This window comes from Lissotriton helveticus, chromosome 7 (assembly GCF_964261635.1).
Source record: "Lissotriton helveticus chromosome 7, aLisHel1.1, whole genome shotgun sequence".
Classification (NCBI taxonomy): Eukaryota; Metazoa; Chordata; class Amphibia; order Caudata; family Salamandridae; genus Lissotriton; species Lissotriton helveticus.
The window spans coordinates 469,853,273-469,875,941 of record NC_136068.1 but is presented as its reverse complement, the minus strand read 5'-3'; the positions used below and the strand labels follow the sequence as shown (position 1 = coordinate 469,875,941).

Sequence of the window (22,669 nt, the reverse complement as noted above, 5' to 3'; positions counted from 1 at the left end):
GGTGAGCATTAATTTGAACTTCCCTAGCCTGGCCACTGAATGTGATTGATTATTTTAACTGGGTGTAACTTTTATCTCGTCCATTTGCTCTGAGATCTAAGTTTTATCAAACATTTTTATCTATCCAGCCAAGGCATTTTTAACTGTATCTAAATGTTGTTTGTTTTGTGCTTCTATGAGTATACTTCGAATAAAGCTACTTTGGAATGGAATGAAACGGAGAAGAAGGATGTGCAATTGGAAAAGGAGGCTCATCAGGAGGACCAGTACAACCAGAACAAGAAGGAAGAAGATGGGCAGGTCAACATGGAGAACCTACACCACTGTGAAGACCCTACACAGAATGAGGAGGAGGAAGATGGCCATGAGGATGAGTAGAAGGGGAGGTGAGGGTCCAGGACAGCCAAGAAGTTTAGAAACTCCAGGACCACCAGAAGGATTTGGAAAACTTGAACCAACAGGGGACCAATACCATGTCCAAGAACTAGGATAACCAAGAGGATCAAGACCAGGAAGAATAGGAAAAGGATTTCTAAGAGGACTAGGAAAATAAGGAGGAAAACCAGGAGGAGGAAGACCAGTAAGAGGAAGAAGACCACAAAGAGAAAGCGGAGGCTAGGAGGTCCAGAACAGCAGCCACCACCATGACCACCATGAAAAACCTGAGGGCCAACACCAGGATTGCTAGGAGTAACAGCACCAGAGGATCCAGAGGACCAGAAAGAGGATGACCAAGATTAGCTGGACCATGAACATAAGGACAATGAAGATCATGAGGACCAGCAGGACTGGGACCAGAAGAATGAAAAGATTGAAGAACACCAGGGCAAGAGCACCAGAAGAACAACTAGGAGGGACACAGCAATAAGCACCATGGTAAAGATAATCCTTTTAACAGAAGTAGGATCTCAGGAGGATAAGGGCTACTTATGGCTAATAACCAATACCTAGAAGACCAGGACCAAGAATATGTAGATGAAGACCAGGAGGATGATTTTGAGGAAAATATGAGTTGACAGAAGGGAAAGAAGAATAAGAGGATGATCAGGAGGAAGAGACTTAGAAAAAGGAGAACATGAAAATCAATACGAAGATTAGGAGAACTATTAAAAGGAAGACCTGGTAAACCAGGAGCATGAAGAGGAAATCCTATAGGTGGAAGACCAGCAAGAGGAGAATGACCAAGAGGAGTAGAGGGACCAGGGCAACCAGGAAGTCCAGGAGCACTAGGATTACCAGGTCCACCAAGAGGACACAACCATCAAGGAATCACAACGGGACACGCATCAGGAGAACTAGGGACAGGAAAAGCAAAGGCAGAATGATGATTTGAAAAGGAAAGAGAGATAAAAAAACTGATGGGTACCATTAAGACCAAGACCAGCAGGAAGACCAGGAGCAGGAAGACCAAGGCCATGAAGGAAGGGACTAAGATGGCCAAGAGGATCTAGACAGTGCCATAGGAAGAAGGAGTAGCAGACAACCAAGAGAACTAGAACCACCAAGAGAACTAGGACAACCAAGGCAAGGGCCATCATCAACAGTGGATATGAATACAGGGCCTATGATGACAAGTGAGTCTAGGCTACATGTGTTAGGGCATGCCCCTGTTAACTGCTGAACATGTTCTCTTCTGGTTCCTTGATGGACTAAAATCCAACATCTGACTCCAACAGATAACCTCTACAGAAATCACTACGTGGATCTGAGAGATCTTAAGGCACTGTGAGTCAAGAAAACAGAGCAACCAGGAAAGAAAAAAAATGGACATAAGCACGGTCATCTGTCAAAATCTACTTGTGGTCATATGTGTTTAGAATTAGTACACAAGAGAGCTCATTCGCACACCAATTCACTCTTGCATTCAGACAGAATTTACACTTTGAAGTTTGTAATTCACCACTGACCATCATCCTTTGCACAAACTGCCCTTTGGCCTCATCTCAATTTTCTTATCTCCTTGCAGACCCTTGAGTTATGCATCAAGGCAGCTGTTACTAAGAGTTGCAGAGCGCTGAATGGAACTGTGCCAACCGTGCTTGCCGTCCTGCATCACCTGGTAAGTATATACATGAGGACAAACAAAGTATTTCAGTGGGAGGCGACAGACATTTCCTGTGTAACATATTGTAACAAATAAAGTTTCTACCTTAATCCAATTTATAGTAGGAGTGTTTTTAAAGGGCAACATTTGGGAACTCTGTTACATAAATTATTAAATTATAATCCATAAAAATCCTATGTGAACCAATTTGCTTCTAGGATGCAAAGAAAGAAGACAATGGATATAAATCTGCCAGTGTTGAGAGCTCCTCTGCAAGAACCACCCATAAGTCTGCCTCCCGGCAGCTCTGGCTCTGATAATAGGTAACAGAGGAACAGAGTGACAGGGAAAGGGAAGGGACCCAGGGGTAACACCAAGGATGGAGACCTGAAAGAAAAAAGCTGTACCCAATAACAATGCTTTACAACAGATACATAATACTAACAAAGCTTATCTCGGAGGTTCAATTGTCCAGTTAGACTTTACTATATAACATATACTGAACTCTTCATGACATTCCCAACAACAGTACACCCAATGTTAAATCTATATATTTAATAATAATAAGGCTATATCATATGCATTTGATTAATGCCATCAATCAAGGAAATTCAGTATTTATCCCACTAAGGTTCCTAAAGTCAATATGTGCAGAAACTACCCCACAATTTAGTTCAAATAATCCAAATACACAACATTTCTGGAATATCCTTACAATCCAAACTTGAAGCATTCAAGACCCCATTCCACATATAAGAAGGCCCTCTGAAAACAGGTGCACAACTTGACGGCCATAAGCATAAAATTCCAAATAGCAATGCTGGCACGTGGAATCTGGAATGAATGGGAAACAAAAGACAAGCATCTCTGATGAGGGCCAAAGTGCGAGAACTGAATGCCGGTAAAGAAAAAAAAATGAAGTGGTACAGCAGAAACAGCAAGTGGCGGCGAGAACAGAAAAAGGTCCTAATGAAGCCACTGACAGAAACACTCGCTCCCCACTCTGCTGACTAGAGACCTGGGACGCAAAATGGGCAAAAAGTGAAGCAAAAAAGGCCTGCTCTGAAAAGCATGCAACCCACTATGCTGGCCAGACACCGTAGGACGCAAAAGGGGAACAGCTTTACCGTCTCCAGAGATAAACCAAGATGAAGGGTAACAACAGCCTTCGTCTTGATTACGTTGAATAGCCGCCACTAGTGCAAGCTTTGTTAAAAGCATTAAGTACCACTACCTTCTGCAATCTCGCCAGACTTTTGAGTCTACAAACTATCCTAAAACCATAGGAAACTAAGGCATCCATCTTAGAGTGGTAACTGAGAATTTGCACTTCCACTAATATCGGGCACCCTGAATATGCTGTATTCCACACAATTAATTTTACTGTAGCGTGGTATGGATCATGGCCCCACAAGTCCTGACAAACTCCTATGCTATCATTCCCCCACTGGAAGTTATTTGCTGTCTGGATGTATGGGATTGGCTTTCAGATAGCCTAGCTTCCATTATTATTTATTATGGCTTTGTTATTGGCAGATCTGCACACCCTCAAGTGGGGTTTCCGATGAAACAGAAGAGCCACTCAAGTTGTCCACAGCTATTATCCTGTCACTGGGTGAGTTGGTCATAAATGTATGTATGTATATATTTGTGATACTGCAAGTATATATTGGCCTTTACTAGGGATCAGGTCCTCTGTAACATTAATTTCTGTACACTGCCCTGCACGTAACTTGATCGTCTTAAAATATACTATTGCTTCAGTATTTATCTCCTCACCCAGTACATTGCTTGGCTTGCTACTGGAATATGGTTCCCAGTTTACTATATACAGCTATAGTAGTCACATGAGTACCATGTGCTCGTAAGATCATAATTAAATGTTGCAGACCATTAATAACATACCTCCTGGACATGCGTTGAAAAATGGCCTTAATGGGCTGCTCCCCGGCGTTGAGTTCCTTCTTGCATAATTTTATGTTGTGTTATTTTTCAATTATGTCTATTTTTTCTTTTCACTTTACTCTTGCAGCCCATTCTCACTCTAGTGAGGTCCATAAATATTTCGAAAGTAGCTTGATGCAGATAGGTGCAGAGTCCCGTGCCACAACATTACAGCTGCTCTGCAAGCTCCTTTCGGAAACTGGTAAGACTGTCAGTGGGTGGGTGGCAGTGTGTGTTTTAGGCAGGGAGAATAGTTAAAGGGATATAATGCTTGTCATAGAATCCGGAGCCCTAAGTTGTATTCCCAACTTACTCCCTTACTTGTCCAACATGGTGCAGCTATAAGCAAAATACTTAAATTTTATATTCTTCAGCTACATTAACTGCCAACTTTTCCTGGTAGAGCACTGCAATTTACGAATAAAGTCTTGCTTACATCAACTTCAATTATGTGAATCATGGTGAAGAAATAAAGGAGTGCCACTGTTTCTTTTCGGTTAATTATTCCCATTGTGAGCCATTAATGGGACAGGTACACTGTGAAAACCGATCCTGACATAGACACTGGACAGGAACAAAAAGGGAAATAAAATATGGAGCAGGTCGACACAGACACGCTCAGTGGTACATGATGACACAGACATGCAGGGCGAAACAGGAAGGCATTGATAGCCCCATGGGGCTCACAGTCACAGACTCACAAACCAAAACTGAAAGACAGGACCCTCAGGGTGGTAATCACAGTTGATAGTTGAAACTTCACTACATATGTATTAATCTTGATCTTAATAGACAAAGTCAATATCTATGTGTTATGAACATTTGGTGTATGGCTTTATTTAATAGATTCAGAAGGTGCCTTTTATCTGGATGCTGTCCGTCACGTGCTTGAGGATGACAATCGCAAGGTACCATCAAGCTATTATACGTGTGTTAAAGCACTTTCATAATTAGCAACTCAATCTAATTAAGTTATGCAGTTTTTGCATAGTGCAGTAGTCCTACTTACATGGACTCAGAGCTGTGGTTTGCACACCACAATCTGTTGACTTTCTCCAAGGCAAGTCTTCAGTGGAGGTGTTGGGTCATGCAACCTCCAGCCATTTCTGTCAGTTCAGTGTGTCTTGTGTTCCATTGTCTCCCTGTCCAAGTGGACATATCCCAGTTTTCCTGCCCTAGTCTGTGTCAATGCATTATTTTCAGACCCAATCCCAGAGGTTGCCTATCCCTAATTGTTTAATAAATGTGTGTTAAAAGAAAGTTTGTGTATGCTGTTAACATATGTGGTCTGTATTTCACATTGAGTTGATCTGTAATACCCCTCACTGAGGAGGAGAATGTTGATGATCAAATAAGGGGTTTTGAAGTTCAGAATATTAATATCTCCTCAAATCTTTAACAACCGTGGTGTAAAGTATTTCAAATGTCTCTACCAAGAATAATATTTGGGCTATGTCTCAGCGAAATCTCACCAAACGTGAATCGATAATACAGGATAATATTCAATGTGCACGTTTGAAAAGTCTGATTGTGATATAAAAGATGTATTTTATGTAGAAATTGGAATATATGTGACTTTCTTGATGCCATGTATGTCCACAATGTGCCTAACTTCAGTGCCATGGAGAAAGCAAGTAACTCAGTATCAGAATCACCATGTTCAGCATGTTAGCAAGCACAGGACATAGGCACAAAGGAAAATCAACAAAGCTGTTTTCTTTTGATAACGAACAAAAGGCTGTATTGCCAAAACTTTGTCTCTATTGGATTCTCTTTGAGAGGTGTATTGGGTTTGTCATTTTTAACATCAGGGCACGATATAAACCAAGTTATTCTTAGATATTTTTCAGATTAAACCAGGAACATCAGAGACAGGACTCTGCTAGGAATGTTAGAATCACAGAAATCAAGCATGGATGTATTCTTTGGCAGTTGAAGCCATTGTGGCCAGATTCTGCAAATATACAGCGTACAGAACCATGTTAGGGATGTGAATTTTAACTCAATGCTGGATACAGGAGACTGTGACTATTTACGGTCTTGAGCCAAAACGACTTCTTGAAAGTGATATGGATCAACCAAACAACAAGGTGTGGGACAATGAACTCTAAGTACTGCAACCCATTTGTTATCTGCTGTCTGTGTTGGGATGTCTGCTCAATCTTACAGGTGGAGTTAGACAGCGGCCATCATTCTTCCCACAGACAACTCTATTTTTTTTAATTCCCTCAGCAGTGGAATCCACAGCCTATTGAATTCTCATTTGCATTTTTGTAATCAATATCAGGTCCTGAGAGCTTTTTTGTCGGTTGTAACCTACCTAGGCATATTTTGCAATTTTTTTTAATCTTTTATCAAATCTCAGGCACCTATAGAAGGTGTAGCCCACCTGGAATATTTTAATATTCCCTCAATCACACTTCAGTCAGACACTCTGTAAAAACAGTTTAATTAAATTGACTCTAGTTTCATTCTCAGAGTGTCATAATAGCCCTTTTTGCAACATACTTTAAAAGGTTGTATCCAGGTACTGGCTTTCCACACATAAAAATGTATATCTGTCTACTCTGTGGACAAAAGGAAGGAGAGAATGCATGGTTTTCTCACACTCCCTTGCTACTTTCTCACTGGAATGTGTGATTTTCTCCTATTCATACACCAAAAGGGTTTCTCACTAACCATGCTTACCTTTTTTTCTCAATTACAGGTTATTCTTGCCACTTTAAGTTTAATGTCCAGTTTAACAGCCAAAGGTTTTTATGATGTGAACGGAAGAGCTGTGATGGATTATGTGCTTAAAAAAACCAGCCTCCTTATCAAAGAGCAGGTAAGTGGCAGATGCACATATTTGGGGAGGTGAATGTGTTAGGGAACAGCAACAGTAGTCAGCACACAAGAAATAAGTGGACCTTTTAGCCCCCTTGTGTCCCAACGTAGTTACTTTGCCGTATAATATACATCAGCAGTGTCACATATTTGCCCCTGATGGTGGAATATAGACCTCATGTCCCTCTCGTTAGTTCCCATAGTCTCACCTTGACATTCTATGTTCTTCATTTGAGCTTGATGTTCCCCACTTCCACTCCAGTGCGTCTTTCTCTCTCCATCACTTTTATGGGTGTCCCTTATCCATTTGTCTGCTTACATTTGCACCTGAAATTCAGCAGCTGCCCATCAGTGCCAACACTGTACATGCCTTTTCTTCATGTCTTGCTATTCCAGGGTGCCCATGATGTGAACCAAACCACTCAAGTGAATGTACTTATAGCTTTCACTTCAAGAGTCATTCTTCCAGTATACCCAATCTATGGTTTTTCCATTATTGTGAAAAGTTTAACCTAGTGTACCCTTACTATTGTGGGGTCTGAGTTAGTGATGTCAACTGCAAGTGGAGTCGTTGTCCCGAAGTTCAACTATTGCAGCTGGTTTGATTCGTACTGTGGACCTTCTGCCAATTTTATAACTTTTATCCTGCTCTTATGTTGTGCAAAATCGTCCACTGTTGTGAACAACAAGTTTCAGAAAGTGGTCTGATAATATCCTTTAGTTATTCTCTTTCTCCTTCATTGCCCTCCTCTTCCACAGGCCTCATGTATGATTTTGTATTGGGCACTTCTTCTGTTTCTTCTCTTTTCTTGGACCATCTCAAGTCCTTTGGGCACTTACACGTTGATCCTATCTCTAGTAGCTGGAGGAAACGCCTGTCATCTGACTAGGGGCCAGGAATGGGTGTTGGATCAGTGCTCTTCACTGGTGCTTGTGGGGCTGAAGGTGATATGTGGCAGCATGGGCAATGGCAGGTGGCATGGTGTCTGAAAACTGCAGTATTCTTGGCTTTGTCAGTGTCTCTGGGAGAGTAGGCCACAGTGGTTTATGGTCTCACCAATTCCTCCATAACAGCAGAGGTGCCATGACCTTCTTGATCACTGTGAACCAGGTAGGACTTCCTCAAGCTTGGCCAATGCATCCATGTTACAGAGTAGTTGTGCCAAGATGCACAACTCAAGTCCATGCTCAGTAATATGTGTGGGGATTGGGCACCACTGATGACGTCTGGTATCCATCTCCTTGGGGCCTGACCATAATCCAGAGTGTCTGCAGTCCATGCTTAGTCTTACTCTTGGGTTCCCATTAAGCTCAACTAATAGATGAGCCAGACACTGTCCATAGTTTTTTTTACCACAGGCCAGAGGCATCATGCCAGGAACAATTCAGATGCCTGTCCTTATGTTGCATCGCATTGTAACAATGGTGCTTGAATACCTAGATCCCATTTTAGTAACCAGATGCACATGTTGGCTGGCATGAGTGCAAAGAAATAAGATGCTCAGACACTGTGAGAATGGTACTCGCTCCATACACGTCTCAACAGCAGTGCTCCCATGCAGTACATAGGCCTACCACACAATCCAGCCTAAGTGAGACAACTGGCCCTTAGACTTTGCCGGGGCTAACTGGGAAATTTCTTGGGTGATTGGGCAAGGCACATGGGCATTCAGCGAATGCACTGATAAGCTGTGTTTTTCACTGATAATACATTATCTAGTGGGCTCCTTCCTGTTACATACCCCGCTTTATCGTTGAAATGCCTAACAGGGCAAATTACCAAATCCTACACAAAGTAGCACAAACATACTTCAAATCAGTATTTCATATCAACACTGCCTCCCAAAAATGCAGTTCCCGGTTTTGTCTTATTGAGTGTAAGAAGTACCATAATGTAGCACATACTTCCCCATCAAGCAGCAAGGGGAGGCCTCATGGGGCATCACAATCTTTGTAGTGAGCAAGAGAGACTACCTTGTGGTGCCAGAGGTGCAATGTGTCAGATGTAGTGCCCAGTGCATCAGAACCTTACATATTATAAGTGAGTCCACCGGTATTTTCACTGTATATGAATGCTATACACTTCTCCGCCAAATGACCATATACTTGTATTGTCAAAATCAAAGAGGACTAGCTAAGTTACAAAGGGAAGGACTCAATGGAGTACGTGTGTCAAGGAAACCAGTAGGTTTTTCAGAAAGCCCTCACCCACCAACCTAGTTGGTGGCATGCTTCATCATCGGGCCCACCACAGTGGCACCTAGCGTGCCCCGGGTGTGCTTCGACGCCAGATTACTGCAGAGCTGGTATACTTGCTGAGTGTGCAGTGTAGTGAGTGTGAAGGTGAAAATTAAAAAACCATACAGATGGTCCCAGTACCCGAGGGTAAAACAATATTTTAATTTACTGGGCCTCTGTTGGTGTATTAAAAGGCAGACGGACGCGTTGGAGTATGGATTATGACCTCCAGTGTCCTGTGTGGTCTACATGTTTCAGCCTGGCCTTTCTTAATTTAAAACAGGCTTTCCTCAGGACCAAGTGAGTATGTGTAAAAAGTGAATTAAATAAATAAACTAAATTATAGTGAGTGTGTTTATTTACTAAGCCTGTTTTAAATTAAGAAAGGCCAGGCTGAAACATGTAGACCACACAGGACACTGGAGGTCATAATCCATACTCCAAAGCGTCCGTCTGCCTTTTAATACACCAACAGAGGCCCAGTAAATTAAAATATTGTTTTACCCTCGGGTACTGGGACCATCTGTATGGTTTTTTAATTTTCACCTTCACACTCACTACACTGCACACTCAGCAAGTATACCAGCTCCGCAGTAATCTGGCGTCGAAGCACACCCGGGGCACGCTAGGTGCCACTGTGGTGGGCCCGATGATGAAGCATGCCACCAACTAGGTTGGTGGGTGAGGGCTTTCTGAAAAACCTACTGGTTTCCTTGACACACGTACTCCATTGAGTCCTTCCCTTTGTAACTTAGCTAGTCCTCTTTGATTTTGACATATAAAAGTGGGGATCCGGACTAGCTTACCTAGTCCTCACTCTCTCCTTTGATTCAATCATATACTTTTATTCTCTGTAGAGCGGAACATGGGTGCATAACCTCATTTATACATTTTTATTTACATGTTTGCGGCTAGTGGTTTTCATTTCACATTTGAATTTAAGCCAAGAGGTTCTCTCTGTGCTTACAACCTTGATTTGAAAATTGTGATGTTTTCACTCTCAAATCTCTTGACCCTCCATGAGGAGAGAAAACACAGTGAAAATGATGTGAAAATATATGTTACTTTGCTTCTCTTGCTTTTCCACATTTTCACAGGGCATTAGTCACATGGATCCTGAATCTGATGTTGAAGAAGAGACCATCCACATCCAAATCTATCAGCTCCTCAATAAAATTGCATTACGCCATAAAAATACTGACGAGGTAAGTGAGAAGGATGTGAAATAAGGTGAGTCAATAAACTAGAAGTGTACAAAATATAAATTGCAGAATGTCCAAAGACTCCTCAATTCCCAGGTTATCTTCATTATCCTCTAACTCACATAATAGCATGTTTTAGTAAAGCTCTCTCTGCTGCATGTTTGTATGTGGGAAATATGCGCATAGTGATCTGAACCATGAATGCATGTTTAAAATGCATTCCTTTTTCACCCGTCGTTACCATGATTTGCCTTCGGGAAAGCACTGGACTTTGGAATAGTATTTACTATTCCAACTCCAGTCTGTGCAACTGTAGGGAAAGAGTTGGACTTAAAGTACAACATTAGTCCAACAATGCTTTCCTTCAGGGAAGTGGTTGTATTGGCTTGCTTGATAAAGGAATGCATTGAAAAGACACATTAGGGCACGTACAGCAATTACGAGTCTTGCAGGGCAATGTGTTGGAATCTTAAATACCTTAAAAACATCTTGTCTTCCAGCCAGAAGCTGCCAGAAAGACAGTGGTCCAGTCTTTAATCATGTTGAGACTGTATTACTGCATTGTTCTGTATCGCGGAGTGTCACAGACATGATGAAGAAGACGACAGTGGGTGCAGAATATGGCAGCTTGGCTGCTATTTCATCTGCCTAGACACTCACCATCAGCCCCAGCTCTACCAATGCTGCTCTGGCTTCCGTTAAGGCATTGGGTATATTTCAAAGCCATGTGCTATTGTCACAAGATTCTCAATCATAAAGGCCCTAAATATCTTCACCTCTGATCACACCGTATCTTCCTAAAAGAAATCTGAGATCAGCTGATGCCTCTCTTGCATCTATCCCCAGAATCAAAAATGCTCACATTGGAGGCCATTCCTTCAACTACTTGGCAGGCAAGATGTGGAACTCCCTACCACTTTGGTTTAGGCAAGAAAAATCTGAAATACAATATCGCAAGAATTTAAAAACATGTTTTTTCACGCTAACTTAGATTAGGGGAATTCATATTCTTACTCTGTATAATAGGACTGATACCCCAGTGCTGGGACACGCAGCTGACGCAGCTATGTGCTTTATAAATCTCATTATTATTATTATTATTATTATTATTATTATTATTAGTGGTTTGGACCAAGTTGTTAAGGCACAGCGTGATTTGAGACGCGATGTAAAGTCTGTTTCCTCTGCTGCAGGGATAGAGCTCTGCTGTCCCGTGCAGTCCTCATTCCCAGCATTTCCGGCATTCATAGAAGATTGTCGAATCCTACCTCATTTTTTTTAATGAGTCAGGTTTTCCAAAATAGTCTAAATAGCCACTTTGAAACGAGATTGAATGGCACATCAGTCACATTGCAAAACATAGCTACTCAATCTGCATCTCCTATTTGCTACTTGATACATCAAGCACCAATATTTCATATCAACAGGGTCGTTCATTCCCAGCCATAGCTTTGCACACTCTGGCACATTTATAAAGATAGTTCTTTTTTGTGATTGTTATGAGGATAACAGCAGATAATGAGATCATTTACAAAGCAGCTCACTCACAGGGTTTTTGGAGAATAAATGTTGCACTCATTCTCTGCAAATAATTGCTCGGATATAGAATCATGGATTGTAGCATTGAACAGGGTTGGTGCTACATCAGTGTAATACCAGCAATCTGTCTTGGACCCCATCAGCAAGGAATGGTATCAGGAAGGGGATAATTCAAATGTAGCCCCATCTCCAGAAGACCCACCAGAAACCCTCCCACTGGCTATGACTGTTTATCTGTGGGAATGCAGCCTTATTAAATGCTAATGATACTAATAACACATTCGCTGCTCTTTCTTGCAGGGATTTTGGAAAGAGATTTTGAGCTACATGCTGGAAGATGACTATACTTCATCTGTGCCAGCACTGTGCCAGATGCTACTTGTTGTAGATAAGAAAGCAAGCATCAACTTTCATGAATGTGGTGAGTGTTAAGCATCCTACTCATTGACACAGTGGGATCTACCATTGAAGGTGGTTAATGCTTTCTCCTCCACTCCCCAGATCCCCTCTTACTTTGTCATGATCAGGCATGAGTTGAAGAACCAGTCCATTAGCTCTGGATGTGATGGTTGAGTTACTATAGAATGTGGGTGTCAATATTTCAAATAACATTTATTGCTCTCCTTTTAGAGATAGATGTGTCTGTGCTGATGTTGCTGCTCGCTGTGAGCCTTATTCATAAGAAATTAACTAATTGCTGTGCCTCAAGCCATTTGGCTGTGCCACGCTGCGTTAATTCCGCAGCACCGGGATGCTTCATATCTACAATGATATAATGGATCCCTTTGCTCTCCCAGTGCTGGTGCATAATTAGCTGCCATGCACCTATGAAGGCACCCTTGTACAATGGTGCAAGGGTGGCTGCGTCACAGGGATGATTGTTTTTGTGCAGTAAGGCATATCTTTGTTTTTATGCAGTTAGGCATACCTTTGTGCACAAAAACAATCACAATAGGTAATTTCCTCTTCCTAAATGTGCTGCAGTATGCAGTACGCGTAGAAAGAGGTAAACAACGAGGAGAAATACAAATATGTGTTCTTGTTGCACCTCCCTATACCTCCCCCGGGGAGGTGTAGCATTCTTACAGATTTCCAGGTGTACTATTTCTTGTAAATCTGGAAATGCGGCAGAAGCCTTGGGTGTTGCGCAGGAAATCTCACAGCAAAACCCATGGCACAACTGTTCCACACCAAGTGTTGCGTGTAAAGGGGCCATATTTACAAGGGCATTAAAAGCCACACAGGGTGGCTTTACCTGTCCTTGTAAATATGGAGCAGCAGGTTGCACTGCTGGTGTGTCTCAAAAAGTGATGCACAGGTGGCACAAAGGGCTTTTAAATAATCCCTACATACTTTTTGTAGTTTGCCAGACATAAAGTGACTTTCCTGTTTGTTTCAGCTCTTAGTCTGGTTAATGCTCCTACCCCCTAAATGTTATGTACTAACTGTCCCAGGTTTCCACACACCATGATGCTACTCAGGGCTCTAATGCTCCTCTTCAAACCTTGGAGTATTCTTGCTCTCCATGATGTTACTTCTGTCTAGTATGTTGATCATACCCTGCTGGGTATGGTACCTATTTATGTGTTGTTACTTTTGCCGACCGCAACAGGGATGTATTTTATTTCTCCATGGAGTTATTAGTTATGATATTTGTCTCTGCAATGTTTCTGGTTCAACATTTGGGACTTCAGCTCCATACATAGTTATTGGCCCTCACTTGTAAGCAGGGATGCATGCTCAATGATGGTAAGTGAAAATAAATATTTTGACTGACTCCAAGGTTACGAAGGAGATTCGCATCTGGTGGTGAATACCTGTAATTGCTATAATTCCAGGGTTCCAATTAGCTCTCCCCGCTCAACTTTCCAGTGGATGTGTTGATAAAGTGCAAGTGACCTGGGCAGATGGTATCATAGTCTATTTATTTGTCACTCATGTTAGGAGTCCTGAGCAGAATCGAACAGGCAAAATATGTGCTTGTTCTTGCTTGCCCCAGGTATTAGAAAATAGATATGCAAGAACATGCTCTGGAGTCCTCTTTTCTTCTGGGGTATCCGCTGTCAGAAAATGGCTCCCATTTTTCCATGGTCCTTCAGGATGTAAAGCACGTCCACGGCTCATGACGCATCCTCTCTTATCCCACTGGAGTCTTCTATCCCTCAATGAAAGCTGTAGCAGGAACCTATGCGGGGTGTCCCCCAAGGGTCAATACTCAGCCCCTTATTGTTCAATCTTTATGTAAAACCCGTGGCTAACATCGTAGAGCAGGCGGGGCTGACTCTGTTCTCTTACGCGGATGACACCCAGATCGTCTTTTCCCTATCAGAGCGAGACGAGAATAACCCCTCTGCACTAAAATCGGGCCTCACTCTTGTGGCTGACTGGATGCAGAGGAACTGTCTCAAACTGAATGGGGAGAAGACAGAGGTGGTCATTCTGGGTAAAAATAAGAACCTCTGGGGCCCTCAGCACTGGCCAAATGAGATGGGTTCACTCCCTGTACCCACACATGCTGTACGTAATTTGGGTGTCCAAATTGACGACAAGCTAACAATGAAGCAGCAAGCCACTAAGGTCGCAGCAACCTGTTTTTCTACTCTTAGGTGGCTACAAAAGATCTTATGGATGCTTCCCATTCCCTCCCGTAGGACGGTTGTCCAGGCATTGATAACATCTCGCCTGGACTATGGCAATATATTATATCTGGGCGCTGATGTAGCCACTGTTATAGTATTGCAGGTTGTACAAAATGCAGCTGCGCGACTTCTGAAGAATGTTCCTAGAAGAACTTCGGCATTATCTGCCTTGCATGATCTTCATTGGCTTAAGATCTCTAGCCGCATAAAGTTTAAGACACTGTGCTACATGTTTAGAATCAAGCAAGGCATTGCACCCACATACCTACAAAAGCTGGTGCAACCATACAGGCCCAAACGTGCCTTAAGATCTTCGGAAATTGGGAACTTCATCATACCAAGATTTAAGCTGGTATGGATGGGGGGACGTTCTTTTTCCTACCTTGGTCCCAAATATTGGAATGCCCTGCCCACAGCCATTAAATTAGAGACCAGTCTTCTTCGCTTTCGTAGAGCACTGAAAACGCTGTTGTTCACATAAGTAGCTGGTTCCAGTATTGCTGGCTTATTTGACATCTTCTTCTCCAGTCTGTCCCTAGCGCCGGGAAACCCACTGTGGGTAGCTGTGCGCGGTAAAAGTTCAAATAAATAAATAAAATAAATAAAAAATAAATGGCAGCTTAGGTAGCTCCTCCTCCAGCTTTCATTCCTTGACAGCAACCACTAAGGGAGGGAGGAAGAGAATTGCAGCATAGGCTGTCAAGGTACTGTACACCCCTGGGTGGTAAGGGTGCCTTTGCCAGTATTTGCAGGAATTTCAAAGTATCCTCATGACCGCTAGAGGCTCATTGAAATGCCACCCATCACCCATCATCTTCTTTACAGGTACTACTGCGTGTCTTAAGTGTGTGTGTCAGCCATGTGTCTTCCTTTGGCAAGTATTGCTCAGTAATTTATGGATTGAGTATGACATATTTTCGTTCTTTTGTACCTAAACAGCTAAAGAAATTCCAATACACAGACTCTTCGTAAGATTGCTGGTGAGTGAGTATCACATTCCACCCCCGTCATATTCCACCAGATCCCTCTTCCCAAGTTGTTTGCTGCCATTTCTATGCAACCTGCTAATAGAGGTCTTAAATTCAACTCAGCTTTTTTCCTTTTGAATTTGATGGTTTTATTTCCAGTAAATTGGTTATCAGTACGACATGCTACTTACATTGAACAGAAACAGCCAAAATGTGGTTGGTACTAAGTACTGCGTAGAGACCAAGGTAGCATTTCCAGAAGTTTTAGGCTAGAGAATAGGAACTCATGACAGAATCACTTTCTGAATTCTTTGTTGTGGGTTTTCAGGTAATTTCTTCATATCCTCGCTGGGATGTCGAAAGGGGAACTTCAGTCTTGGCTCTTCTCGCACAGCTGATTCCTGCAAATTACCCATTTCTAGCAAAACTCCTCAGAAAGAAGATCCCCCCGCTGATAACATATTTAGAAGGTGAGACCCCCAAAGCATGAACCAGTGAGCACACAATTTAAACAAGTATTAATGGCATTTCAAACAACCATTGACCAATGACAAAGCCATTAAGTCTGGTGTTGGCTGCTAGCTTTTAGACCTTGTCCACTCATGTTTTTTTCACGTTTTTATAAACTTGTATTGTGGTGGGAGATGATGCCAGGTTCATACCAAGATCAAAAATACGGTTTTGTTCTCAAAAGGTCACATTCTTAATAAATGAAAATAATTTGTGTGTGGATGTGCTCCTTGTGAAAAAGCAGAATGCCATTGTTCACAGTGAAGTTAGCCAACGGCAGAATTGGCCCATGATGTATGCTGTGGAGGACAGAAGAGAATGTGAATGATAGGACACGTTAGACCAGCAGATGAGGAGGTCTGGCTGAAGGCTTGTACAAGGAAGCAAAAAAAGAAATAGTCACAGTTTTTCTTTGTTGCTGGCCGATGCCATACTCCAAACCATATGAGGCAATAACTGAAACGGAGTCAGGTATCTTCTTGCAAGTTCTGGGTTACTTCCGCATATAACAGAAAGGCAGTTGACACATTGGTTTGCCGAAAAAATCAGTTTAATACAAAGCTTCTGCCATGAAGCACTTCATCTGTCAGACGCAGCCTTGATCACATAAGAATGCGGCATCTTGATTCAGTATTTTAAAGTACATTTGTGCCAAAAAATTCCATAAACATAGAAAAAAATATTTCTTCAGTATATCCAAGGTCAACATTATTTTAGAGCACTACCTGTTTTGGCACCTTTTCTTTTATTTCAATTGTGACTTATTGTAACAACTCAGTAGCACCAACTCTTCTAATGACTAAACTTGAAACAAAAACTCCTGGTGGCCTCAATACAGAAGAGATTTTGCACACACATTTATAAACACCAAACGCTCCCTCTGCGTTTGTATTAGAAGTAGGTATTAGTCAGGGTACATGGTAGGTTAGATTAGTCTACTCGGGCATAACATTGTTTGTGTGATGACTAAGGATGAACAGGGTATTTCACAGCAATTATTATGAAAGAAAATGTTAGAACTCTGGTACAACCATATGTTGCAGTTAAAAGTAATGTTTTAAATGTTGCATAATTGAATCCTACTATGTGAGAAGTTCACATGGAGGAACATTTAGAAAAGTTGGTGATATTATGTTGTTAATAAATTGATTGATACATATTTCTGTAAGGTTAGTCACCCTTGTTTTCTTAAAAACAAGATTTATATTTCAGCCTGTGTAGCAGATATCATGCAGAAGTGTTTTATTGTGTTTTTAAGGTAGAATTAATTGCAAATTATAATGTCACTTATGTGAATTAGTCGGGTAGTTCCTACAAATCTATGAAGGATCTCCACGTTTTAGACAACATAAACTAAGGGATTGGTGTCCAGACTGATACCAGACACCCCCAAAGAATATGTTAGTATGTAGACCAGCTAGCTGACAGTGCCACTATAAGCCCCACAACCTTACAAAGGAAAGAATAGTTTCTGGCAACTATCGAACATGAGAACCCTGACCCCTCAGGGATCATGGAAACAGTACAATACTTTTTGCTTGGTCACTTGTGCTCACTTTATCTCAGAGAGATACACAGACTAAATGGTGGGGGTGTTTTCAATAAGTATTTATTGAACCAGAGTCATTCTAGCATAAAATACATGTGCTGCAACAACCACGAGACAGAAACAGATATAGACGATTACAAGCACCAATAGAGTAAATAAAAAGTAGAATTCTACCATGGTGATAAAATAGTGAATATATGCAGACATATAAATACATAAAGTTAATAGTGCGTACTCCTACGATGCAAACCCTAACTAGATGTACCTAAGTGTACCTAGCATGTATGTTGGAGTATAGCCAAGAACCTCCTAGGAAAGATCAAACCCCAATACCTGTTGTGAGAAAGCAAAGGACCCCATCTTGGTCTCGAGTGGACAACCCACAAGTAATGTCAGACGACTGCTAACTGGAGTGTCTGCATGCAGGGACTTCAGCGTCTCGTGTCAGCATGTCAGCATAGAATCTTTTTCTCTTCCGGCTTGCCCAGCAAAGATGTGGTACTTATATACATGAAAGGTACCATCAGGGGTTCTACCTAGATGTGCCATGGTTCTGTGGGCATGTAAGCCAAGGATGACGATAGTGGTGACCCTTATACAGAGTTATTATGCACAAGATTGTAATCCTGCTGTGATACTAAGAATCCTCATGCATAATAAATTAGGCTAGTTTTTTGAGAAAACTACACAACATTTATGCAGCACCTAACTAGGTAAAAGGTCAGGGCCAGAACTGTTATGTAGAGCAAGGTAGGACAAATGTTGTTAAAAGCTTGTGCGACTACCTAGGACTATATTGGAGTACGTTGGGTATTATAGCAAATTAAGAAGTGTTACAAAATATTTTGGTCTTTGATATAATAAAGGAGTATTTTTCTATGTGTATGTAATTTTAGAGCACATATGCACTTTTTTACTCTGAACCACAACGGCGATCCCCTATGTGATCAAGGCTTAATCTGACAGCTGAAATGCTTATTGGCAGTAGCTCTGTAATAAACTGATTTTCTGCAAACAAGTGGTGTGGTGACCTTTCTGTTATATAAGAAAGGAAACCAGAATATATAAACCTAAAATTACAACCAGATATAAGGAGCTAAGAGTGACATCAAGGGCACATGAACAACTAATGACCTTGAACTCAATTCCCAGGACAGGCTGAGCCAACAAACACATTTTGCACACTTTGAATTGTGTGAATCTACTTCTGCTAGTGCTTGGTATGTAAGCACATTGCCTTTGAAATGTTGCTTGCTATTCACTTTTACTTACATATATTTCTTTTTTACCAACTACTATTTCAGCTTCCACGGAAAGAAACTTTGACTTGGCAAAGTGGAAATGCACGCTTGTTTCAGTAAGGATGAATTGCTAATGAATGTCACACATGACGCTTGTCTCTTTGTTTTCCAAAGCCACTCATTCAGCGTGAATATATGCAGATATTAAATTCACCCCATCATAGTGCTGTTCTGCTATGAGGTTGCAATATTCTCACCATATCCCTATTATTTCTATGGATTATGATCGTTACTATGATGTTGATTATGATTGGGCACAGAGGGGGAGCAGCTGTACCCGGTACATAACATTTCCCTAATATGTAATGTTTACCAGGGGCATTAAAAACCTTATTGGCCCAAGTTGACATTCATAAAACTGGAAATTGCATGCTTACGACACCTAGTCCTACATGTATCAGAGTTTATCTGCATGTTTTACCCAGGTAAATTACAGGCTCCACAGTGATCATTGCATTACTCATAAATCTGACTGTTGTTGCACAGGGCTAAAAATGTAGCCCCTTACTGGTAATTGTTTCCTCCGACTCTTTTTTATCCCCCAGGATAGTCACACTAGCACAAAGTTCTTCTTTCCCTGGATTGTCACACTATCACTCTTCCCACTGCATTCCACATTATCAGTAAATTCATATTCTGCAATCGGATAGGCACATGATCCATGCTCCCTATCTTCATTTGAATTGTCACTCTGTCACTGTATGTTTTGCCGGGCCATCACACTCCACTGAGCTTCTATTGTGCTCCTGAGATGAAATGTTATGTTCCTTGTGTTCAGTCTTCACCCTTGTTAACACTAAATTTACATTCTGCTCCCTTGCTGGATACCCAAAATGTTTTTGCATTCTGCTTCTAAGTATGTGATATTGTTGCATAGTCCCAATGTGTTTTCTGTCTGCATGGCTGCACTGTTGCTCTTTTCACAATAATTTGTGGGCAGCATGGTTTTGTTGCATGTGTTTCTGTGTAAATCACGGCCACTGTCAAGGCCTCCTGTTTCTTCTCAGCACTGATATCACACCACACTATTTAAGCATTGCTGTATGTGTTCTCTGGTTCTTATGTCCAAATATAATTTCATTACAGAGGTTGTTAGCTGAAGTTTGTTCACCCTTATCTTCTCAAAATCACTGCAGAAGTCATCCGTGGATACTGCATTTACGTTTCTATTACTGCATTAAAGTCTCTCACTGTTTTTCTTGCAGTTCCTGGCGACTATCCTAAAACAAGCCCCATACAGAGAATGGCATGTCTCTTTTATGGAAGAACTCACCGAACAGATTGACAGTTTTGTCCATCATGTGAATGAGGAGGTTAGTGCTCTCAAGGGTCAGTATTGAACCATTGGAGAAGTCAATTTAACACAAAGTCGGAGAAGGGTAGAACTGTGTATTCCATTAGTAAAGGTAATTTTTATAATATGGGTACACAGCATTGGGCTTAGCCTGTTGGGAAAATCAGGTATGGTTCTCCCACTCCCTGGAAGGACTGACCTACTAAGAAGCAGATGGAGATGAACTCCCTGAGGTAATCCTCTCCACTTGAATCAATAAAAGCCACAACATTTCAGGGCTATACTCATTTCCCTAATGGATCTCCTTTAGCCAATAGGTAGTCTTCATGTTAGAGCCAATCCCCATTCAGGGGATGTGAGGCCATATTCATGCAAAAAGCAGTGGAGGTATTGTTCCTATCAAAAAGCAAAGAAGAAAGGAAGGCGGGCAAAGAAGGGGGAATCTTAAGGATTATTTCTTGGTGCCCTCACACATCACTGAGGATGTAATGCTTCATAGTGGGCTTGCTTCTCATAGGTCCAGCGCTATAATGCCCTACGAGCCACAAGAAGGGTCACTTTAGGGGAGATCTTTTTATTTTTGATGTCGATTAGAAGTGCTTGTGTAAGGGCATTTTGTATGTGAGGGGTGATGTAAATGTGGGTACACAGTCAAAATATCGAGTTGAAAATTTCGACCTACCAAAATATCGTGTTTAAAATTTCGAAGGTGCAGAATATCGATGTCAAGAAAATCGTAGGACAGAATATCGACCCTGAGGTAAGTAATATCTAATTCATTTATATCGATGTAAGTAATATCGAAGTTAGTAATATCGATAGCATATATATCGATGTAACTAATTTCGATGTTATTAATATCGATATTTGTATTATTTTTTTGATTTTTATTATGTATGTGTTATATGTTTTTGTAAAGTTAATTATATGTTTTAGTACCGGAGCGGGTTGTGGGTTTATAGGGGAATAGGGTGGGAAGTAATTTAATTGTAATTATTAATTGGCAATTAAATATTTTAATTGATACATTAATTATTTAATTGGTAATTAATGTTAATTTTTATTAAATGTTATGTTTTCGTTCCAGAGCGGGTTGTGGGTTTATAGGGGAATAGGGTGGGAAGTAATTTAATTGTAATTAATTAATTTTTTATTTAATTATTAATTGGCAATTAATTATTTTATTTGATACATTAATTATTTAATTGGTAATTAATGTTAATTATTATTAAATGTTATGTTTTAGTACCAGAGTGGGTTGTGTATTTATAGGGGAATAGGGTGGGAAGTAATTTAATTGTAATTAATTCATTTTTTATTTAATTATTAATTGGCAAATAATTATTTTAATTGATAAATTAATTGTTTAATTGGTAATTAATGTTAATTATTATTAAATGTAATTTTTTTGTACAAGAGTGGGTTGTGGGTTTATAGTGGAATAGGGTGGGAAGTAATTTAATTGTAATTATTAATTGGCAATTCATTATTTTATTTGATAAATTAATAATTTAATATGTAATTAATGTTAATTTTTATTAAATGTTATATTTTAGTACCAGAGCGGGTTGTGGGTTTATAGGGGAATAGGGTGGGAAGTAATTTAATTGTAAATAATTAATTTTTTATGTAATTATTAATTGCCAATTAATTATTTTAATTGATAAAATATTTATTTAATTGGTAATTAATGTTAATTATTATTAAATGTAATGTTTTAGTACCAGAGTGGGTTGTGGGTTTATAGGGGAATAGGGTGGGAAGTAATTTAATTGTAATTAATTACATTTTTTTATGTGTAATATATTTTGTAAATATTTATTAATTGGCATTCCCTACTGTTGCACCCTTTGGAGTTGGAATACTAATTCTTCTCCCTACGCTATCCAACGCTTTCCCTACTGATGCACTCTCTGGAGTGGGAATAGTAATTTCTCCCGGGACGCTATCCAAAGTTGTCCGTACTATTGCAACCTCTGGAGTTGGAATAGTAATTTTCCCTCCTACGCTATCCAACGCTTTCAATACTGTTGCACCCTTTGGAGTTGGAATATTAATTTTTACCCATACGCTATCCAACGCTTTCCCTACTGTTCTGATAGAGCGCGCGGGTCACCCGACCAATAATTTCGCCGCTTCGGGCCCATATATTTTCAAATCACCATATACATTGATCGGATGACCTCACGGTCTGCTATCAGATATTTGTGAGTCCCTCTCGTTATTCCTCAGAGTACCCGACTTACCATCCACCGACACGGATACCTATGACCACAATGGATCAGGGAGCTAGCTGTAAAAGGAAAGGCAGCAAAATACAAACCCAGCAAATAACATTCAATACCCTTTGTAAAATGACCACGGACAACTGAAAGTTTTAAAATCTTTATCTAATTTAGTAAAATTCAGAAATCATCAAATTCACAGTAATTAAGCAATCGATAATCAGAATAACAGAAAGTACATAGCTGAATAGCAAATAAGTCAGTGCAACCATTTATAACCTACTGGAACCAGGACACAATTAAAATAAGGATCAGGAATTCGAACGTTTAGGATGAATCACTAAAGATGGGATAGGCTTTGATTAGGACTAGTATTCTAGAATTATCTCA

General features: G+C 40.6%; 1 protein-coding gene across 2 annotated transcripts in view; it reads left to right on the top strand.

Moving 5' to 3' along the window:
- The window catches only part of LOC144768624 (maestro heat-like repeat-containing protein family member 2A), a 70,277-nt gene that overhangs the window by 7,251 nt on the left and 40,357 nt on the right, over positions 1-22,669 (top strand). For both annotated transcript variants that reach the window (XM_078652433.1, XM_078652434.1), the window contains exons 2-12: positions 1,967-2,059; positions 3,581-3,659; positions 4,077-4,190; positions 4,835-4,896; positions 6,696-6,815; positions 10,150-10,257; positions 12,094-12,214; positions 15,372-15,412; positions 15,729-15,870; positions 18,764-18,816; positions 19,966-20,073. In XM_078652433.1, coding sequence (XP_078508559.1) covers positions 1,967-2,059; positions 3,581-3,659; positions 4,077-4,190; positions 4,835-4,896; positions 6,696-6,815; positions 10,150-10,257; positions 12,094-12,214; positions 15,372-15,412; positions 15,729-15,870; positions 18,764-18,816; positions 19,966-20,073 — 1,041 coding nt within the window. The remainder of the gene's footprint in view (positions 1-1,966; positions 2,060-3,580; positions 3,660-4,076; positions 4,191-4,834; positions 4,897-6,695; positions 6,816-10,149; positions 10,258-12,093; positions 12,215-15,371; positions 15,413-15,728; positions 15,871-18,763; positions 18,817-19,965; positions 20,074-22,669) is intronic.